Here is a 17,567-nt window from a genome sequence, read left to right as displayed (position 1 = left end):
CAGGCACCTGTTTGATAATCAGAGCACAATATCAGAATTAACAACTTCAAAGAAGCAAGCATGGGCTGCAATACTGTAAAAACCATTGCCAGCAAAGCAATGCAGTAATGACAGGAAGGTAGCTCTACAATTACGAAAAATGGTTTGGAATATCTAATGCAATAAGAGAAGCAAGGTATTTCATCAAATATCTTTCAGGTTGCGCAACAATATTGTAGGCTCTGGTGTTGTTTTAGCGGCTACTTGTATGAATTCGGTACTTTTCACAGAGGGTAGATTTACCGAAAGTTAAAGTCTTTGTCGTAATAAATATCAGCAGCTTCGCAGTATGCAGGCGTAAATTACAATATAATGCTCTGATCATCAAGGTATCATTCAGATTATGGTTTTAAATATTTGGGATACATCAAGAACTAAAAATGTATACATATTAACACAGATCACAGAGCGACCTGTATATAAAATAAAACGAACGCATATTAATGTTTCACTGCAACCCAATGTTACGTTGTTTGTCATAATACAAAAACAAAGCAACACCGTATCCTGGGTGGCCAATCCCACATGGCATTTGCACAATTTTTACTAAAAGGTTGTCTTTGCTGTTAAAGGTTATATAATTTGCAAAATAACGGGAAAAAAAGATCAATGCACTTATATTGTCGGCAGTCCTGACAACTGAATGTCAAAACAACAGACAAAAACAGTGTTTTGGAACCAAAGAATTCCTTATCCATATTCTCACATTACAATATTTAGCCCTTATGCCCAGGATATTGCTTTGTTCTTCAATGTAAAGTTCTACACAGTCAGCCAGCCTGTAATCGCCGACTATGCTTATCACCGGGATGAAATCGATCTCGTCTAAATGTTACAGTAGTGCGTAATAAAAATACCAGGTAAAAACTCATGCGTTTTGCGTACGTTCTGATTGATTTACATGAGTAATATAACACTGTCATGCGACACATGGTGTACTGTTCGTATCTGTAAAACACAGTCTGCCATACCCCTAAATTACAGACGTATATTTCCTGCTGATTAAGCATTACGGTTTTATATATATATATATATATATATATATATATATATATATATATATATATATATATATATCTGGGGCCCTGTTTCACAAAGACATTCGAAATTTGGTATCAATTTTGCTTTATTAATTTTTTATCTCTTGATAAATAACACTAAATGTTCGCCCTTACAGTTGTGAAACCGACCCCAGATATGTTGGCTAAAAGGATTATCTTAGTCCGGAAATAATCAAGTGCGTCAAATACCTATTTGTACTCGTTATATATGTGGTGTTGGTGTAGCCAGATTGAGATATGTGAAATTTATACTCTGGACGTCTCGTGACGCCACATGACGCAATTTGGTCTATTCCCGGTTCAATTCATCCCCGATTATGAGCATACCTTAAGTGTATTCTACATTCTACATCTTTATACATAGTTATGTATTAAATACTGCTATTACAACCATGCTACACACAACATGTTTTAGTTTAAAGGTTTTCGTTAAGGGGAGGTTAAATCAAGATTGAATAATATGGTCATTCAAAATAATTCCGCAATCTATATCAACTAAAAAAAGTTCGGTATCAACCAATTTTTCTGATATTAAAAAAACAACACATTTCTGGGGAATACGTTAAACAATTTCTTTACTTACCGTCGATATATTTGTCTATGTGCCGTATCTCGTGCCACGTGACGTAGACCCCCTCTTGACTTTGCACCTGTAAGGACCACGTGTAGTTCATATCTTTCGCGTCACAGCCCGCTAGGCAGTCACTGATCAGCGCTATCCTGGACGATCGCCGGATCTTTTGGCCGCCTTCGGTTGGAACACAGAAAACGCCGAAACCACATCTAAAACAAAATTATGTCACTTGCAGTATTGGACTATGGTGGAGTTTTATAAAAATTGTCTGTAAACTTTCGAAATGAGTTATATTTGACTGTTTTGCCTCAAAATATTTAGGAGACCGTGAAATACGGCAACCTGGACTGAACACACAAAAAAGTAAAGAAAAAATTACTAATGTACGCCACAACCAGTGACTCTTAGGTTCAGGTTCAATACTTCTTTATTTTCAGACCTCTAAAACGTTGAAGCTTATCGATATGTATGTTAACCTTGAGACGAAGATGAAGATGAAGATGCTGTCCGCATTGGCTCTATAATCCAGACCAAATGCCGCTGGACAATGCCATGTGACAGTAAATTTTGTGCTCAGGTAAGCTGAACAAATGTTTATGTTTGACTCCCGTGTCTCATTTTTTCTTTTTTGTTCTCTTAAATAAAAAAAGACAATTGCCACCGATCTGAAAAGCAAGTGTTACAATAATTTTTGCGGTAGGCCTACTGCATGGTTTTCTTGCTATCGTACCTCATGGTTAACTCTGGTGGGTCTCCGCTTACAAGTTCAACCAGCAGAGAGGCGTACCCCTTCCTGTCACCTTTCGCCACGATGACGATGAACTCGTAGGTGATGTTCTCTAGCATGGTACCCGTGCTGAAGCTGAGCTCGCCAGAAGTGATGTACAGTGCACCGGGTCCGTTACCAAAACAGCCGCCCTGGTTCGGAGCAGGGGGCGAGGTGAAGGGGGAGCTAGGGTTGGCTCGGGATATGTCCCAGGGAATCACGCCTGTGGGCGAGGTTAGTACGAACTCTTCCCCTACCTGCCTGCAGAAGTATTCGAACTGGGTCAGTCCCTGCAATGAGAACCCGACATCATGTAATTGTAATTCACTACTGACACGTGCCTTTAAATGGTTTGCGTCAATATTTCCTTTAAACAGGGTGTTTTAAAACCCCGTTTAAAGCACGATTGCTTTATTATTATTTTTTATTTTGAACCCTTACTCATATTTAGGCAAAACTGGTATTCAACATATTCGTATATTTTGACATAGCTCTTTGTATACATTCTGACTCAACCTTTACTTTAAAGTGCCAAATATGTAAGATGGATCTAGGACTCGATTGGCTTCTTATGGTTTGAATTCAAGGCGCCACCAAGTTAAGCCATCACAACTGCATTGTGAATGCATCTTCAAAAGAACAGGCTGTAACATGGCATACGCACCTGGTCAGCGGTCGGGTCTAAATCCGGGTCCTTTGAGTACACTCCCGGAGATAACGTGATATTCCTACCGTGTCCGCGCTTTACTTTAGTAAGACCCCCGTCCAATACAACCACCACAAGAGGGGACTCGGACACGCGCACGTACGTCGCAGTAGATCTCTCAAATATGTCTCCCTCTGGGAACTGGTCCCGCCGCATCTGAACCGTGAAGGTAAACTTGTAGACCCCATAGGGAAGATATCTCTTCGGAAGGACGATCTCCTCACTCATGGCCGAGGGAATCGAGGATATGTCAATGGTTCTGATGGTGTCACCGGTTGTGCCGTTCACCTCTTCAAGCGTCCATTGTTTGTCGTTAAGTAGAGTAACTTGACATTTAATCACCGTGATCCCGGTTAGTTGAAAGCTGTCCTTCATGTGCACGACTCGCGGGTCATAGAACAACTCCTTCTGTTGGTCTATGGAAACTTGGGGCTTCTGGCACTGCACATTGGAGATGGGAAAACTCAAGTTGACGGTGGTGTCAGTGAAAGGATTGAAACCTCGGACGCTCATCTGGTGGTCCCCTATGTCAGGAAACACAGTAGTGATAGACAGGACACCTACGGGAATGACACCCAGATATGGCACGGACGACGCATAGTTCTTGTAGCAGGCGTCGCGCCATCCGTACACGCCATACGGGACGTTGTCGAAAGCTACGTACACACAGGAGTCGGAGCCGGTAGAGTTGAAGACGACCAAAAATGTCTTGTTTTCCCCGGGGCCTGTGACCGTTGTGCCGTTCTCTTTGATCTCGAGGATATCCACTGGCTCCCCCAAATAGATGTTCAGAACGACGCTCTCAGAAGAAAACGGATTTCGTGCCGTTATATTCACCGTATAGTTATTGGCCTACAAAAATAGTTAATGATAGCTCATAATTAAAAAAAAAAATGAATAATAAGAAATAAAAACATCCCTCGATCAAAAACTTTAAACATATAAGCACATGACAAAGTAAGGCATTCCATAACAAATCATCTAAATACAAAGTATCACCTCCGTGTTCCGTTTGTTTAAGACTAAGTAAAATGCTTTATTTGTTGTTTTTACCCTTTAGACATTACCAAGCGAACCTCATATGGACCAGCTTCTGTAAATAAAATGTTAGCAGAGTTGATTGACATAAATGAAAGTTGATATTATGACATAAACCTGTGCCGTGAACCGTCTTACCGTATCAAACAGTGTCGTCAGGGGCCATGACGTATGAATACAGTGCAAGACAACGTTGAGATTCTCATTATAGGCCGTGAGTTCATAATCTTTTACAGTACCTGTGGATAGAAATAGACTAGACAATGTATTAAATATGACGTGGTAAATGAATATTTAAATACAAAATTAACGAAGAGAGAGAGAGAGAAGAAAATTTGGTGCACCGCTACCAAACAACGCTACTAAATAATTAATTTCAAACTCGTCACTTGTAATTCACACCGTACTTTTACAAACTACACGAGGCATGTTCTCGTCTGTTTTGCCTTGTAATGAAAAGGATTACCTGAGGTATTGACGTGGAATTTGACTGGTCGGTTCAAAGGAAATGCGACCCGATTTGGTCCGATTCCAACGATATCAGGGCCACCTATCGGGATCAGAGGCTGGTACATTGCCGTTGCCCCGATAGACGTGATGGTTTCATACACGCTTGTCTGAAAGAGAACAAATAAATGTTGTTTTTGTAGTCAAATAAAATAACGTGTGCGTGATTTGTTTAAACAATTAAAATTGAAATGTGTACAGTCAATCAATGATAAATATCTAGAATGTTTTGTACTACGGCTATCTACAACTGGGAATTTCGTTTTGAAAGAGTGTGTTCCTAAGTATTGATCCGCTTTGTATCTATCGTTTTTCCAACTCCCAAAGTATTATTATCTAGTAATCAGCAATAGGTAAAGCCAAAGGTATGGGCTGAATAGAACAAACCATACTCATATTGAACAAACCGTACTCAGTCTTTTATTATGAAACTGCTAGGATCCCAAATAAACTTACATCAACAGTGTAGGTGACCGTGGAGGCGAGATTATAGATGGTGACATTACTGGTGTGGACGCCAGGTACGTTAAAGGTGTGTGACAGTACCCTTTGGCAGTTAGCCGCACAGTCAAAGGGGAGGCTGTCAATTTGCCCGGCTTCCCATTCCACGGAAATAGCCGCCTCACTGGGAATGTCATGGCTTGGTGGACTCGTAGTGAAATCTATGGTTATTTGTACTGCGCCTAAAATACAATATGATGCTATTTATCAGTGTTTGCCCAGTATGATACTTTGAAGCGTTTTATAATTTTCAGAAACGGGTTTTGTACAAAACACTTCTTTTCACAGTACTGCATATGTTGAGGTGCCGTATCAATGCTTCAATAAGAATACAAGTAAATTTGGCCTTCTGTGCCGATCTTATAGATATCGCTTAAGGGTAGTAACTGGAATGGTAGTCCACTAAGAACTGTAGTCCGTCCCCAATTCCTTGTACAGGTGACATTCGTCCCATACACTCACCCCAATACTCTGGCTAACCCCACCCTGTACTTATAATATGGGACCGCGTATTTCCATTCCAAGGGCTATCATCCCTTTCACACCGGCATAGTAACGTCGCAATAGACGACAGACGTTTCACAAATTAATTACACAATTATTTATCACAAAAGAAATCAATTTTTTTTTTGCAACTGTTACTTTTTATTTTGCAATACCACATTGTAACTTACCAATGCCTAGCCTGGGGGCATCTGAACTGACGTCAAAGGTGACGTTTTGCACAGGGTTCTGGACCGCTATCACGTACGTTTTGGTAGTGTTCCCCATCATATTGCTGGCTATCACGGTGATTGTATAGTTCCCTGTGGTAGAGTACGTGTGAGTGACTGTGTCCTCGTCCAACGGGGTAGTGCCTAAATAAACGGATATTAAAGGTGGTAATATTCGAAAACAATCTAAGGATAACAGAATGATTTCCAAATGGATAACAGACCTACCTTTTTATTATTTCAGCTACCGAAATATACAAAATGTTTGAATACCCAGGCGATATTTAAATACATACCTTTAATCGTGCAATTAACTGTAAGAATGATAAAAATCCGACGTATTTCTCACCACGACTTCACTGGTAACTTGAAGGTTATCAAACCTACCTTCTCTTGTTTTGGTTACAAGTCCGGAACTATCACCAAAGTCCACGTAGAACGTGACGTTCTCTCCCTGGTACATGGTCAAGACCAGCACACACGGCTGTCCGACCGGGACATGAGGGGGCACGGTGCTCAGTCGGAGGTCGGTGACCGGTTCCGCCACCAGGAAACCAGTTTCAAGCCACATGAAGCTAATCGGGTTGGAAACATTGGCGGTGACCCGATAGGTGCCTTTGGCTTCGTATTCGTGATAGTAGTTGAAACCGACATCCAGGTCTTTGAATTCCACAGCCGTTCCATCACCCCAGTCAATCTTGATGGTTGCCCCGGCAACGGGTGCTCCGCCCCCTTGTAGGACCATGATAGAGGCAGTTCCTGGTGGTATGTAAGCAACGGGACTGTTGCTTGCAAGGCTCAAATTGGAAATTGGTGTTATGACGTCTATCTGCTGTGTGAACGTGTGGTTGCTGTATGCATTAGCCACTATGATCGTAGCGGTGGGCGTGCCTCCTGCGGTGTAGGTGTGGTTTCGCGTGATTGACAGGCCTGGCACCTGTTGCACCCAGGCAGACGTGACCGGTATGGAATATGTCTCTCTGCTGCCATCTCCGTAGTCCCACACGATAGATACGCTGGTACCCGCTGTAATCATCAGCTTGAAAGTGGCCGTACCGCCCACCTGGAACATCGTGTGATCCACGGACAGCGTAGGCCGCGGGATCGCCTCTTCCGTGGTGAAATTGACGGATATCTCCTCCGTGCCAACCGTGTTGATAGCCCGTAAAGTGAGCTCATTGACAGAGGGGGAGGCGCTAGTGTACAACCCTGCACCCCAATCACCAGTCATAGTGTTGGGGTTGAATCTCACGCTAGTGATAGGTGTCCCGGCAAAGAACAGTTCGAAAGTGACATTAGAACCCGTGTCTATGGCAAACGTGATCTCGTACGGAACGCCGACTATGGCGGACTCCTTGAGGAATCGCAGTCCTGTGATTGGCACCCCCAGGGGGATATCATGGGTGGCGTTAACCCGGCTGATCATGTTGTAGCAAGACACGATGATCGTGTGAATCCCGCCTATGGTGTACACGTGCCCCACCTGGACCATCACAACCAGCTGGGAGACTGGAACCGTCACTACCGAGGTGTCGTCTCCAAAGTCCACGTCGCACGAGTATTCTGTCCCGCCGGTCACGTTCAGAGTGATGTTGTGAAGAGTGTTAAGTTGAGCGTGGTCAGTGATGATGTCCACCCCTTGCAAGGGTTCTTGGATGACCAGGGCGGACGAGGTGCTGTTTTCGAAGAGGCCGTTAAAAACGCGGACGCTGATGTTGTGAGGCCCGATGCTGGTGTAGGTGTGGGTGACACTGGGGATGGTGGTGGACACAGCGGTACCATCACTGAACGTCCACTCATACGTCAAGTTACGGCCTGAAGAGTCGAACCATGTGTAAATCAAATATGGTATTTTTTAATTGTAAAAGAATAGGCCTTATATTGCCATGCTTTCCACTTGCCAAGTATTTTATATAGTTCACTGCAATACTAAAATTGACTATCGTGGTATACGAAAATCATTATCAACATAAAAAGAACAGGAAACATGTTAGAAGCATAATCATTCACACATAAAACGGTACCTTTATCACAAAGAGTAATCACATGAATTGAATCAGATAAATAACAATTTGCGGAGGGGGGGGGGGAGGAGCTTCCACTTGCATCTTAGGACCTACCCGTGTGAGGCAACAGTGTGAAGGTAATGGGTTTCGATATTTCAGCGTAAGCCGGTGGCTCATCAAGAAGCGTCTGATTGATGGCCGGCCACACTTCGATCTGGGACGAGACGGTCACAGTGGAGTTTATCTTGTCATTGCTTACGGCGAAGTCCGCCCGGTACTGGCCCTCGCTGGCGTACTTGTGGAATACCAGGACGTTTGAAGGGCGCCTCGTCACCACGCGCAGGAGGTGACGGTGCTGCACCAATCCAGCAAAATTGCTGGTCGTGAGGACGTCCCCCTTGACTGCGTTGGTGATGGCGGTGTAGTTCAAGTCTGGTTGCTCTCCCCTTGACGTCACACGTGTTCCCAAGAGCCCCGCAATCCCGCGGTACCCAATGACGTCACCATACGTCACATCCACTGCACTGCTAGGACTGCAAATAAAACACCAGTTGTCAACTTGTGGGTTAACTATAAAGTCAGCTTATCTTAATGTAACGTAATGATGAAAACAATTTATTAAAGATGAAAAAACAACAACAACAACAACAACAGCGAATAATTTAACGTCAAGTGCAGCATTTTTCCTGTCCGATCTGACAGAACAGAGGCCATAGGCTATTGTTTACGTTTTCAATTACATACAAAAACGGCATGGTGTAAAAGACGCACAATCAAATTAACGGAGCCAGCCATTTAAAAGGGGGGGGGGGCTTGATCAAATTTCACCCAATGGAGACCTTTTCCCGACAAGAGGGCAGCTCATTCTTACCCCCCCCCCCAACCCCCCTGGCCACGGGCCTGTAATATTGTCCCCTGCAGGTTGGTCTTTTGAGTGAAGTAGTATTGACCATTTACCTTAGAACCCCATATCCACGACTTGCGATCACGTGACTGATAGACTCAACTATGGTATACTCGGGTGGTCTGGCTGACGATCGATCTGGCTCCGTACTAACCCCGCCCGTGGCGTTAACGCAACTGCCCCGCACTGACGAAAACAATCCGTTAGAGCAGCTGTGTTGCCTAGGCGACAAAGTGCACGTGCTGTTGCATATATTCTCCACGTGACAGTATTGTTCTCCGGTCGGACACTTGGGACGGAAAATCTAAAACAGAAGCATATTATTAGATCTCCCCTTTCCTTAAAGTCTCGTACTAGTACTTTAGTAGTTTTGTCTATGGCTTCCGGGGTCTAAAACAAAAGCATTGTTCAGACGGTTTGCTAGATTAGTATGGCTGTTTTACCCAACGCATGATTTGGTATGCCATGGTGTGACGAAAGCACAAATCGAAATGATAAACTATACGTAGCACAAACATGACACAATTAGGCAAAAACGACAGAAATCAGCCACTGGCTTATCTCATTCAACACAGAATCGGCAGAGAGCAGTCGGTTGGGTGACATCGCTCAAATATGCAGATGACAAGTGCACGTCCAGCCATGTCACTGAAATAAAAGCCATTTCAAAAACCAAATGAACTCTTACCAAGAAAGCCACATTCCCGGGAATGTCCGCATAGTACTCCCACGCTGTAATGGTGCCTGGGTCCATTACCTCGGACTGAGGCATGAGATGGACGTCGTTAGAGCTAGTGCTGTCTACAGTGGACGCGTGCTCGGGGATAGAGGGTCCCACAGTACTGTGACCCGCGTCTGAAACAACAAGAGGAGGAATGAATGTAGAGTTGGCGAAGAGGGAATATCAATGTTAATTTGAAGTTGTTATGGACAATACTCTTGAAAATAAAATGTACAAAATGTAAGGATATTAAAGTAAATATGCTTGACAATACCAAACACAAATTCTGATTCTCTCAGAAAAGCCTCTTGGTGCAAAACAAGACTCTGCCTCCTCTGGCGAAAGACTGGTCACATATCTTATACTTGAGGATAACAAATCTTTTCATCAAGTGAGATTTTCAAAATTGAACAGACCAACGACGCGACGTCGATACGACTTAACACGACCTTATAAATCTGAGACATGAATCAAAAAGGCATAGACATAAGCAAAAATCAAGGCAGAATCGACAAAAAAATCAATCAAATCGGTGACATTACCCATGTTTGCAAGCCACAATTGTGTATCCATCCTAACTGCGTAATCCTACATCCCATTTTTTAAAAACACACAAGCAATGGCAAAACTTACCAGCAATGGCAAAGGTCTCGTTCTGCATGTCCCCATATTTCACTGTCACCTTCATGTCACTGCCGGCGTTGACAGTGCCGTTACAGCGGACTTCCTGCAAGACGCCAATCAGCAGGGGGCAGACCAGCTGTACCCCCTGCACAGGCTCGTGCACAGACACCGCCACTGCAGTGGACTTGTTCTGGAAGAAGAGGGTATACTTGATCAGCATAGGATAAAACACGTATGGCTGGGACCAACTTAAAAACATAGCAAGAGGTGCCTATGCATTTACCTTATCGTGGAAGGTTTGGTTTTATGTCGTTTGATATAATGATCTTTTTTGCAATACAGAACTCTCTTCCAAGGAATTGGAAAGGAGTAGTACGATCTGTAGTTAGAAATAAATCGTCTTGGCGGAGGCTTGCATTCTCTGAGTGCTTTTCTAGTTTATCAATAGAATAACACCCAGCCAAACAAATCAAGACAATCAATTAGTGTGGCTGGATAAAGTTTAAAACGTAGATTTACACTGAACATGCTGATGTTTACCTCATAGGTTCCATCGGCGTTACTGGCGTACACAGTAACGGCGTAACGTCCCGGCATGACGTAAGTCTTCCTGTCAAAATCGGTAGCGTTCGCCTCTGTCCTCCCCGTGCCGTCCCCGTAATCCACCTCATACACCACGTTACTGCCCTTGGTGACGGCGACCTCTATGGCCCCTTCCACACCCGCGGTAAAAACCCCGGCAGTGACGCGTAAACCCTGGATCTCGGCACCAACGTGGTAGACGCTGACGTGCCTGTCCCCGCCACACTTCTTAAGGGCATCTCCGGTGCAGGGGTCATCGCAATGGCTGTCATTCACTAAGACGCTGGGCAAGGCGTTGGAGCAGAAACAGTACCGCCCGTTGTAGAGGCGGGCGTAGGAGAACTGCTGAGTGCCACACGTGGTTTGACACGTGGTAGGATCTAAGGTCGAAGTATTGTAGCGTCCGGCAGAGACACCGCCCGTCCTACCCTCGTAGCAGCCGACGTAGCCTCCTGAAAGTACATTTTTTTAAAATGTAACAGAATTAAATAGCAATTTTTGAATCAAAATATTAACGGACATCTAATATGATAACAAAAACGTTTGTCGTATATTTCTGAAATAAGATTTAAAAAGTTATATCAATTTTTATTTTTATCATTTTTCATAATGTGATAGAGATACAGGAGATGGGACCATTGTGATGCTAATCTGAAAGGGGGCGTGGTCAATATATTTGCATACCAAAATACAGCACTGTTTGTTATGGACATGTAACATGACTAACGCATGTTTCACTTACACAATTTAAATACTTCACTGTAAAAGAAAAAGCATAGAAATAGAAACATGAAGCCACACACACGAAGAGTGCTACTGGCAATACAATAGATATCAAGCAATTACGGATGCAAAATAAACATTAAATTTATTGCTCTTAATTCCACTTGTGGTTACAATGCGTGTATAACAAAATTAGCATCCTATTGATTCCATTACGCTGTATTAGTAAAGGTTTTTTGAATAAAAAGTGAGATTGATAACAAGATAAATCCCATGAATTGTCCCCAGATACCAATCTTCAAATAAAGCCATGTTACCGGGAACGACTAGACACCTGTATTGTTTCTCAAATTATTGATTCACGTTGAAGAATACTGCCAACCTAGAAGTCGAATTTGTATATGACAAGGCGTTGATGTACGCCACTGAATTATGCATACTTTGTTTGTCAGTGGAGTTTGACTGTCAAATAACGCGGCAAATGTCCAGTTCACATCAGGAGTAACCTTACCCATGGAAAATATAAAAGCGTCGTCAAACAATCAAATTATGTGGACAACTCTATTTCACCAAAAATGTCTAAGACTTATGTTATGGTAATTTAATTTTTTCTGTTGGTGATGTCAATTAGCCTATTTCAGGATCATTCTGGTCCTGATGTGAACGTGTCTGACTGTCGCTAGTTCAATACTTGGTGCATGGCGGTATACAGTATTCCATGAACTACCATTAATCGCGGTTGCCAGGTTCGTCGAAACAACAGGAAACCAATGTTCAGAAACTAATTGGAACTATTGTACCAGTTTAAAACGTATCGATGTCAAGCTGCGAAGTGAACCGCGTTTTAAGTGGGATTAATTTCAGGAAAATATGCATCTTCCGCCGGTATCGATCCTTAACACCACGTTAAATGACAGCATTCGATTTGTACGTGCCATACTTGGTAACATTTTAATGGACTTCTGACTACTGCGGATATTCTGTTGGTGCGGCGGAGACAAAGCGAGAGTTAGGTTTTAGGGCGGTCGATAACCATGCCTTTGACCAGTGGACGGTCAACAGCAATTAAGGAAATTATTGAATAGCCCTAATCTCGTTTCACAAAAAAAAATTTAGTCCAAAATTAACCTGCTTAGTATATAAAAAACTGTTTAGTGTATACCATTTTAGCCGACTAAGATGTGTTTAGAAAAAATACCTTAAAGGCCACTAACTTCTTTTTCATTAAGTTCCACAACGAAAGCCTAAGGCCCATTATTGGCCTAATGTGTCTTTGCATCCTCATCAAATCACAATTGTGACAATAGCTTACTTCGGTATGTCAACGGTATTTATGCGGTCAAATCGTTTATTAGACTGAACGCAGTTGATATTAAAAATAATGTTTTTCATTGGTCAGCAATTTGGCCTACAATTTATCTAACTGAGTCGTCTATTCCCTGTATATTGGCAGTGATATCAAAGTAACTCGATCTTCATTCACTAACGGACATTCTTGTAACTTTCAAAATACATTTGTATTTATAATTGTTTTGATAATGTAACTAACTTGATGATGGGTTTTAAATCGGCATTTTTCTTTTTTCTTTTGATATTTCTACTCCTATTCCACTTCAGACGCTGCCTGGTCATCTTTCCCAAGTTTAAAGACCATGGAACTAGAAGATCACTGCATTACGCAGCATAATGTTCACCACAGTTCTGAATGCATGTGAAACCATGTGGATGTTAACAGAAAAATTAACCAAATGCAAGTAAGTTCCACACACTGTGATAATTAGATTTTTCCAACATATGATTCTACGCAAGTTAAATCGGCCTAGTATAAAATTGACAGTTTTAGTCATCTTAATTTCAGACCGAGGCAGTTTTGCACCATGTAACGTAATAAATTGTGAATATTCCCATTAAATGCTGTTCAGTGTTTGTTTAGGAAGGCAAGATTTCTATGCAGATGTGTGACGAATGCACCGTTGTTTGGCTGACTGATGGGTCGGGATATGAAGAATTTTTTGTTGGTGCTCGATGGCTTCATTTCGGCTTTATAATATTGGCGAATAACTTTCTTGGCTTCCGTTTGTACATATATTCATATATGCATATTAATATGCATATATTTTGGCTTGCATTATTTCGGCTTACGTTATTTTGCTTTGAATTTTTCATTCTTTCCTGGTTTTAATTTTTGGCCTCTTTACAACACAACAAATGAAAATAATATATGTGCACTATTTGTTTTGATATTTATTTGCTATAACATTACTTAATTAATTCAATATTATCTAATGCTATTAAATAATAACTAACACTATTTTTTTTACTAGAGGGACCTTTCAATAAAAGCAACCTCTACCGGCCAAATTTCGAACACCATATTTGTGCTTATCCTTCACTTATACTTTCGCTTGGGTTAAAAAGGAGACATAAAGAGAAGCTTGTGGATTTGTGGTCATGAACGCCGAATTAACGACTCAAACTGCGGTACCATGGCGCGAACGTAAAATAAGTGGTTAAGACTAGTACTAAATAGTAGCACCGGTAGGTGACGTCGGTGTTTGTAGTGATCTCGACTGATTACTTATGATAATTGTAGTGTTTATCAACAATATCATCAAGCTTAAACATCTATGAACAGTTACATTACGGTACAGTAGCTACCGTTCATCACAATCAATGCCAATGAGGCACGCCCTCAGACCCCCGTATAGTCTAATAAGCTCAGTTGAAATGTTCTTTCAACCAGAGGCTCTTCTACATGTAGCTGCTAACTGCTATATCAGTTCGAAGGCAGAGAAAATTTTCAAAATGCGTTCAAACCTCCCCATTATAGGGAGGCAAAACGGTGTTTTATTTCTCTACCTATCCCCACTGCGTTTAAGTTCTCGATTCGACGGTAATGTTCTTGTGATGGCATATCTTTTATTTTAAAAATGTTCACATTAGGACGATAAGCCTAATTCTGAGATGAGGCACTTACGTAAACATTAAAAAGTCGAAGTGACAGGAGTTATTAAACTAAATAGAAACGCGGTATGAAATCAAGTAAGATGTTCGAATGAGACAAGATATTTCCTAAATTGAGCTGGGCTCGTTGATGTAACAAATTCTAGTAAGATAAACCAATAAACGAATGAATTAATTTATAAATGCATATTTACCCCATCTATGACCCCATTCCCAGAGATTAGATCGATCTACTTTAGATCGACCTAACTCCCTGGGGGTTCACGCTAAATAGCTGTCAGCCGAGCGGGCACGAAAGTTAATTACCCCCTTACAGCTTGTAGTAGGCGGGACGGACATTTAAGCCGGATTAGCTGACAGTAATCTAGTGAGACTCCCCGCGGGGATAGATCGATCTAAAAGCTCTGGGAATAGGCCCTATGTTTTATCATTATGAATAAGCATTAAAACGTTATGCCCAACTTAGCCACTAGTAAATGCCAATATAATATAATATAACTTTATGATCCTGTTCTAACAGGCAATTGCATTTTATATATTTATCTGGTAATAACTTTTAACATCGGTTCATTCTGAGCAACCTACCTTGAGCTCGTGAAATGAGGATCTGAAATAGATAAAATGCAATTTAGATAAAAGCTTTCCTTTTCAATTCGGCAACATGAAGTATAATGAAAAAAGCACAATCATCATAGCCGTAAAATCAACAGAAACATGTTTAAAGAATTTATTTTATTTGACAATTTCGTAAGATCTGATTTTGATCTGATTTTGATTGCTGATCTGTTTTTCTTGGGTTCAAATCTGTTATGATTTGTTCATCGTTAATTTTCACCGTTAATTTTTGTACATTTCAATGCTTCTTCAGGTACAAACATTACATCCTTTCGTTATATACGTTTTGTAAATTCCATTAGTAAACCCTTTAAGTTGTTTTTCATGGATTATTTGAACAAGACGCAATGTAAGTGACACTCAAATTTCATGTTAAATTAACTCACTGCGTAAAATCATCCATGTGCTACATTTCAACTTATTCTATACAAAAAAAACTCCACGTACACTGACAGAAATCTGCTCTCGGCGGAGAGAAATTCACTACAAAAAATAGTCAAACAAAACTTACCAGGAGCGCCAAGAAAGACGCCACCAGTGTAAAGTGCGTTGATGGCTTCATTTTATCCGAATGCTGTTTCAGTATTTCTTCAATCTACCATGCTTCTGGAGAGCGCACGGCCTCTGTTCTGCTTAAAGAGATATGTGTTTGTGACAGATAGCTTAATCATGTGTTCAAATGAGAGACGCAAGGCGTGTGTGGCGCATTAATTATTCAAACAATGAAGTCTTATGAACAAATAGCGACTCGGTTCGATATCCACCGTCATACCCTCTGCAGCAGCAGAGATGGCGGTTGACGTACTTTTACACGTCAGAAAACAAGCGGCGCAACCGGATAATGTAGCAATCAATCTTCGGGTTAACTATAATAAAGCTTCATCTGTTTTAATTTTATAAAAAGACTGGGAGCTAAAAACTCGTGTTCTTTGAGTCAAATTTGAGGCAAGGTCTTAAACTTTGTTTTAGGTAAATAAACAGATAACATAAGGACAGACAAAAAAAAAACTTTTGAGATGCTAGATAGAGTTTATTAAAATGTTTTTAAAATACAGGTAAGAGGAAACTTTTGACAGACGAGTAAATATAATCCATTGAGAGATCAGAACGGTACTTTTAATTACTTTTCCTATAGTCAAATTTTTATTATATGTACCACTTAACTCCTAATCATTCTTAGTTATAGACTTTTATCAATTTTATACGTTGTAAAATCTACTGAACATTTTATGGATTTTAGACTATAAATATGTTATTATTATCATTGTTGTTTTTGCCAGCTTGTCTGGATCTGGCGATTGTATAAGCTTGAGCCTGTAGAAGAGGGTGCAAGTTCGATATAATGAAACAGTGCCAGTGCGCTTCAGTGATCACCTTTTTACTGATAGTCGGTGCTGACATCAACGACGTTTTGCGGAACGCCCCGCCGGTAAAATAAACCGAGCTTAAAGTCAGTAAAATATGCCGTTTTCCCATTGAATATTGACCCTGTCCGATAAAAAAAAAACCTTCCGCGCGTCGTCAAGGCAAAAATCAAACCTGCTTTGTGTTTCAACATCTAAATTTAGACAACTTTTTAGACACCGATTTGTGTTTTAATATTTTAGGTTACGTATGCAACAAGATGTTCAATCTCGTTTGATTCAACATCCATCCTTAATTTCCGTGGATTATATCGTAAGATGTGTTGACCCCAATGAAAGCATAACATACCTTGTAAAAAGGACAAACGATACTTTGCATTTTTATTTTTTGGCCCTTTTACAAGGAAGAGAATTGGTCGGAAACGTACTTTGCACTTATCTAAAACTGCCAAATAAAATAAACGTACAGATCAATGCTGCGTGGCAGAACAAACGCCATTATATCAAGCCACATTTATCGTGCTAACAGTCAAACAAAAGCAGAGCGCGACACCGAGAAAAAGATGATAAAAGCAAAGCGCAGATATCGACGTTCTTATCCAAAGCCCTGGCACAGCCAACCTAACCTTTTCAGTATGTAATCGGCGGTATTACATCCGAGTAAGTTGTGCTATTTAGCAGGGTACACGGCATCGACTTGTTTGGACAAGGGAGTTCTGCGAGGCGACACAATGCGATCGATATGTGGCGCTATCTGTGTTTGTCAGCGAAACAATCATTGCCGCATCCGCATGCTCCTTGCAATAATTTGTTTTGATCAAGTATTGTTCCATTAGGATTACTTGTAACATATTGCATTGGTACTTACTGTTAAATTTACCAGATGATAATTAATGTTTATTTTCATTTACAAGTCGATTTTCCTTTTTAAAGAGACTTTAGTTTATTAAGGTTTTGAAATGAGGCTTTTCCGTGTGGAAAAACTGGTGAGTCCTGAAAGACGTTATCTATTTCATGTTAACATTTCGCTGTATAGTACATTAATTACTGTTTAGGATACAGCTTCTTAATTAAATTCATGAGAGAGAGAGAGTGAGAGAGAGAGAGAGATTCACGTACACCATTACAAGAATTCCACTTCTTCAAAATAGGGAGTTTA

The 17,567-nt window shown here is 41.1% G+C and overlaps 1 protein-coding gene across 1 annotated transcript; it reads right to left on the bottom strand.

Annotated features, from left to right (window-relative positions):
• Positions 1 to 1,121: 1,121 nt before the first annotated feature.
• LOC106179417 (uncharacterized) lies at positions 1,122 to 15,830 on the bottom strand. Its single transcript, XM_087011318.1, has 15 exons — positions 15,556 to 15,830; positions 15,015 to 15,036; positions 10,701 to 11,194; positions 10,170 to 10,350; positions 9,504 to 9,670; positions 8,869 to 9,119; positions 8,026 to 8,444; positions 6,293 to 7,720; positions 5,867 to 6,049; positions 5,148 to 5,374; positions 4,651 to 4,801; positions 4,323 to 4,423; positions 3,105 to 3,998; positions 2,405 to 2,730; positions 1,122 to 1,883 (listed from the first exon to the last, which is right to left on the bottom strand). Exons 1-15 carry the CDS (start codon positions 15,604 to 15,606, stop codon positions 1,676 to 1,678), a joined length of 5,103 nt encoding a protein of 1,700 aa, XP_086867444.1. The 5' UTR covers positions 15,607 to 15,830; the 3' UTR covers positions 1,122 to 1,675.
• Between the last annotated feature and the right edge of the window lie 1,737 nt (positions 15,831 to 17,567).

This window comes from Lingula anatina, chromosome 4 (genome assembly GCF_051362555.1).
Source record: "Lingula anatina isolate TDL-2025a chromosome 4, LinAna3.0, whole genome shotgun sequence".
In the NCBI taxonomy this organism is placed as follows: Eukaryota; Metazoa; Brachiopoda; class Lingulata; order Lingulida; family Lingulidae; genus Lingula; species Lingula anatina.
The sequence above is the reverse complement of the archived record's forward strand: the minus strand, read 5'-3'. Positions and strand labels throughout refer to the sequence as shown.

Bases quoted from the DNA above. Each gene is read 5' to 3' on its own strand.
- LOC106179417 (XM_087011318.1), bottom strand. From the start codon at position 15,606: ATGAAGCCATCAACGCACTTTACACTGGTGGCGTCTTTCTTGGCGCTC. The intron at 7,721-8,025 runs GTAGGTCCTAAG...TCGACTCTTCAG, and splicing joins CACACTGTTGCCTCACACGG to GCCGTAACTTGACGTATGAG. The intron at 2,731-3,104 runs GTGCGTATGCCA...TTCTCATTGCAG, and splicing joins TAGACCCGACCGCTGACCAG to GGACTGACCCAGTTCGAATA.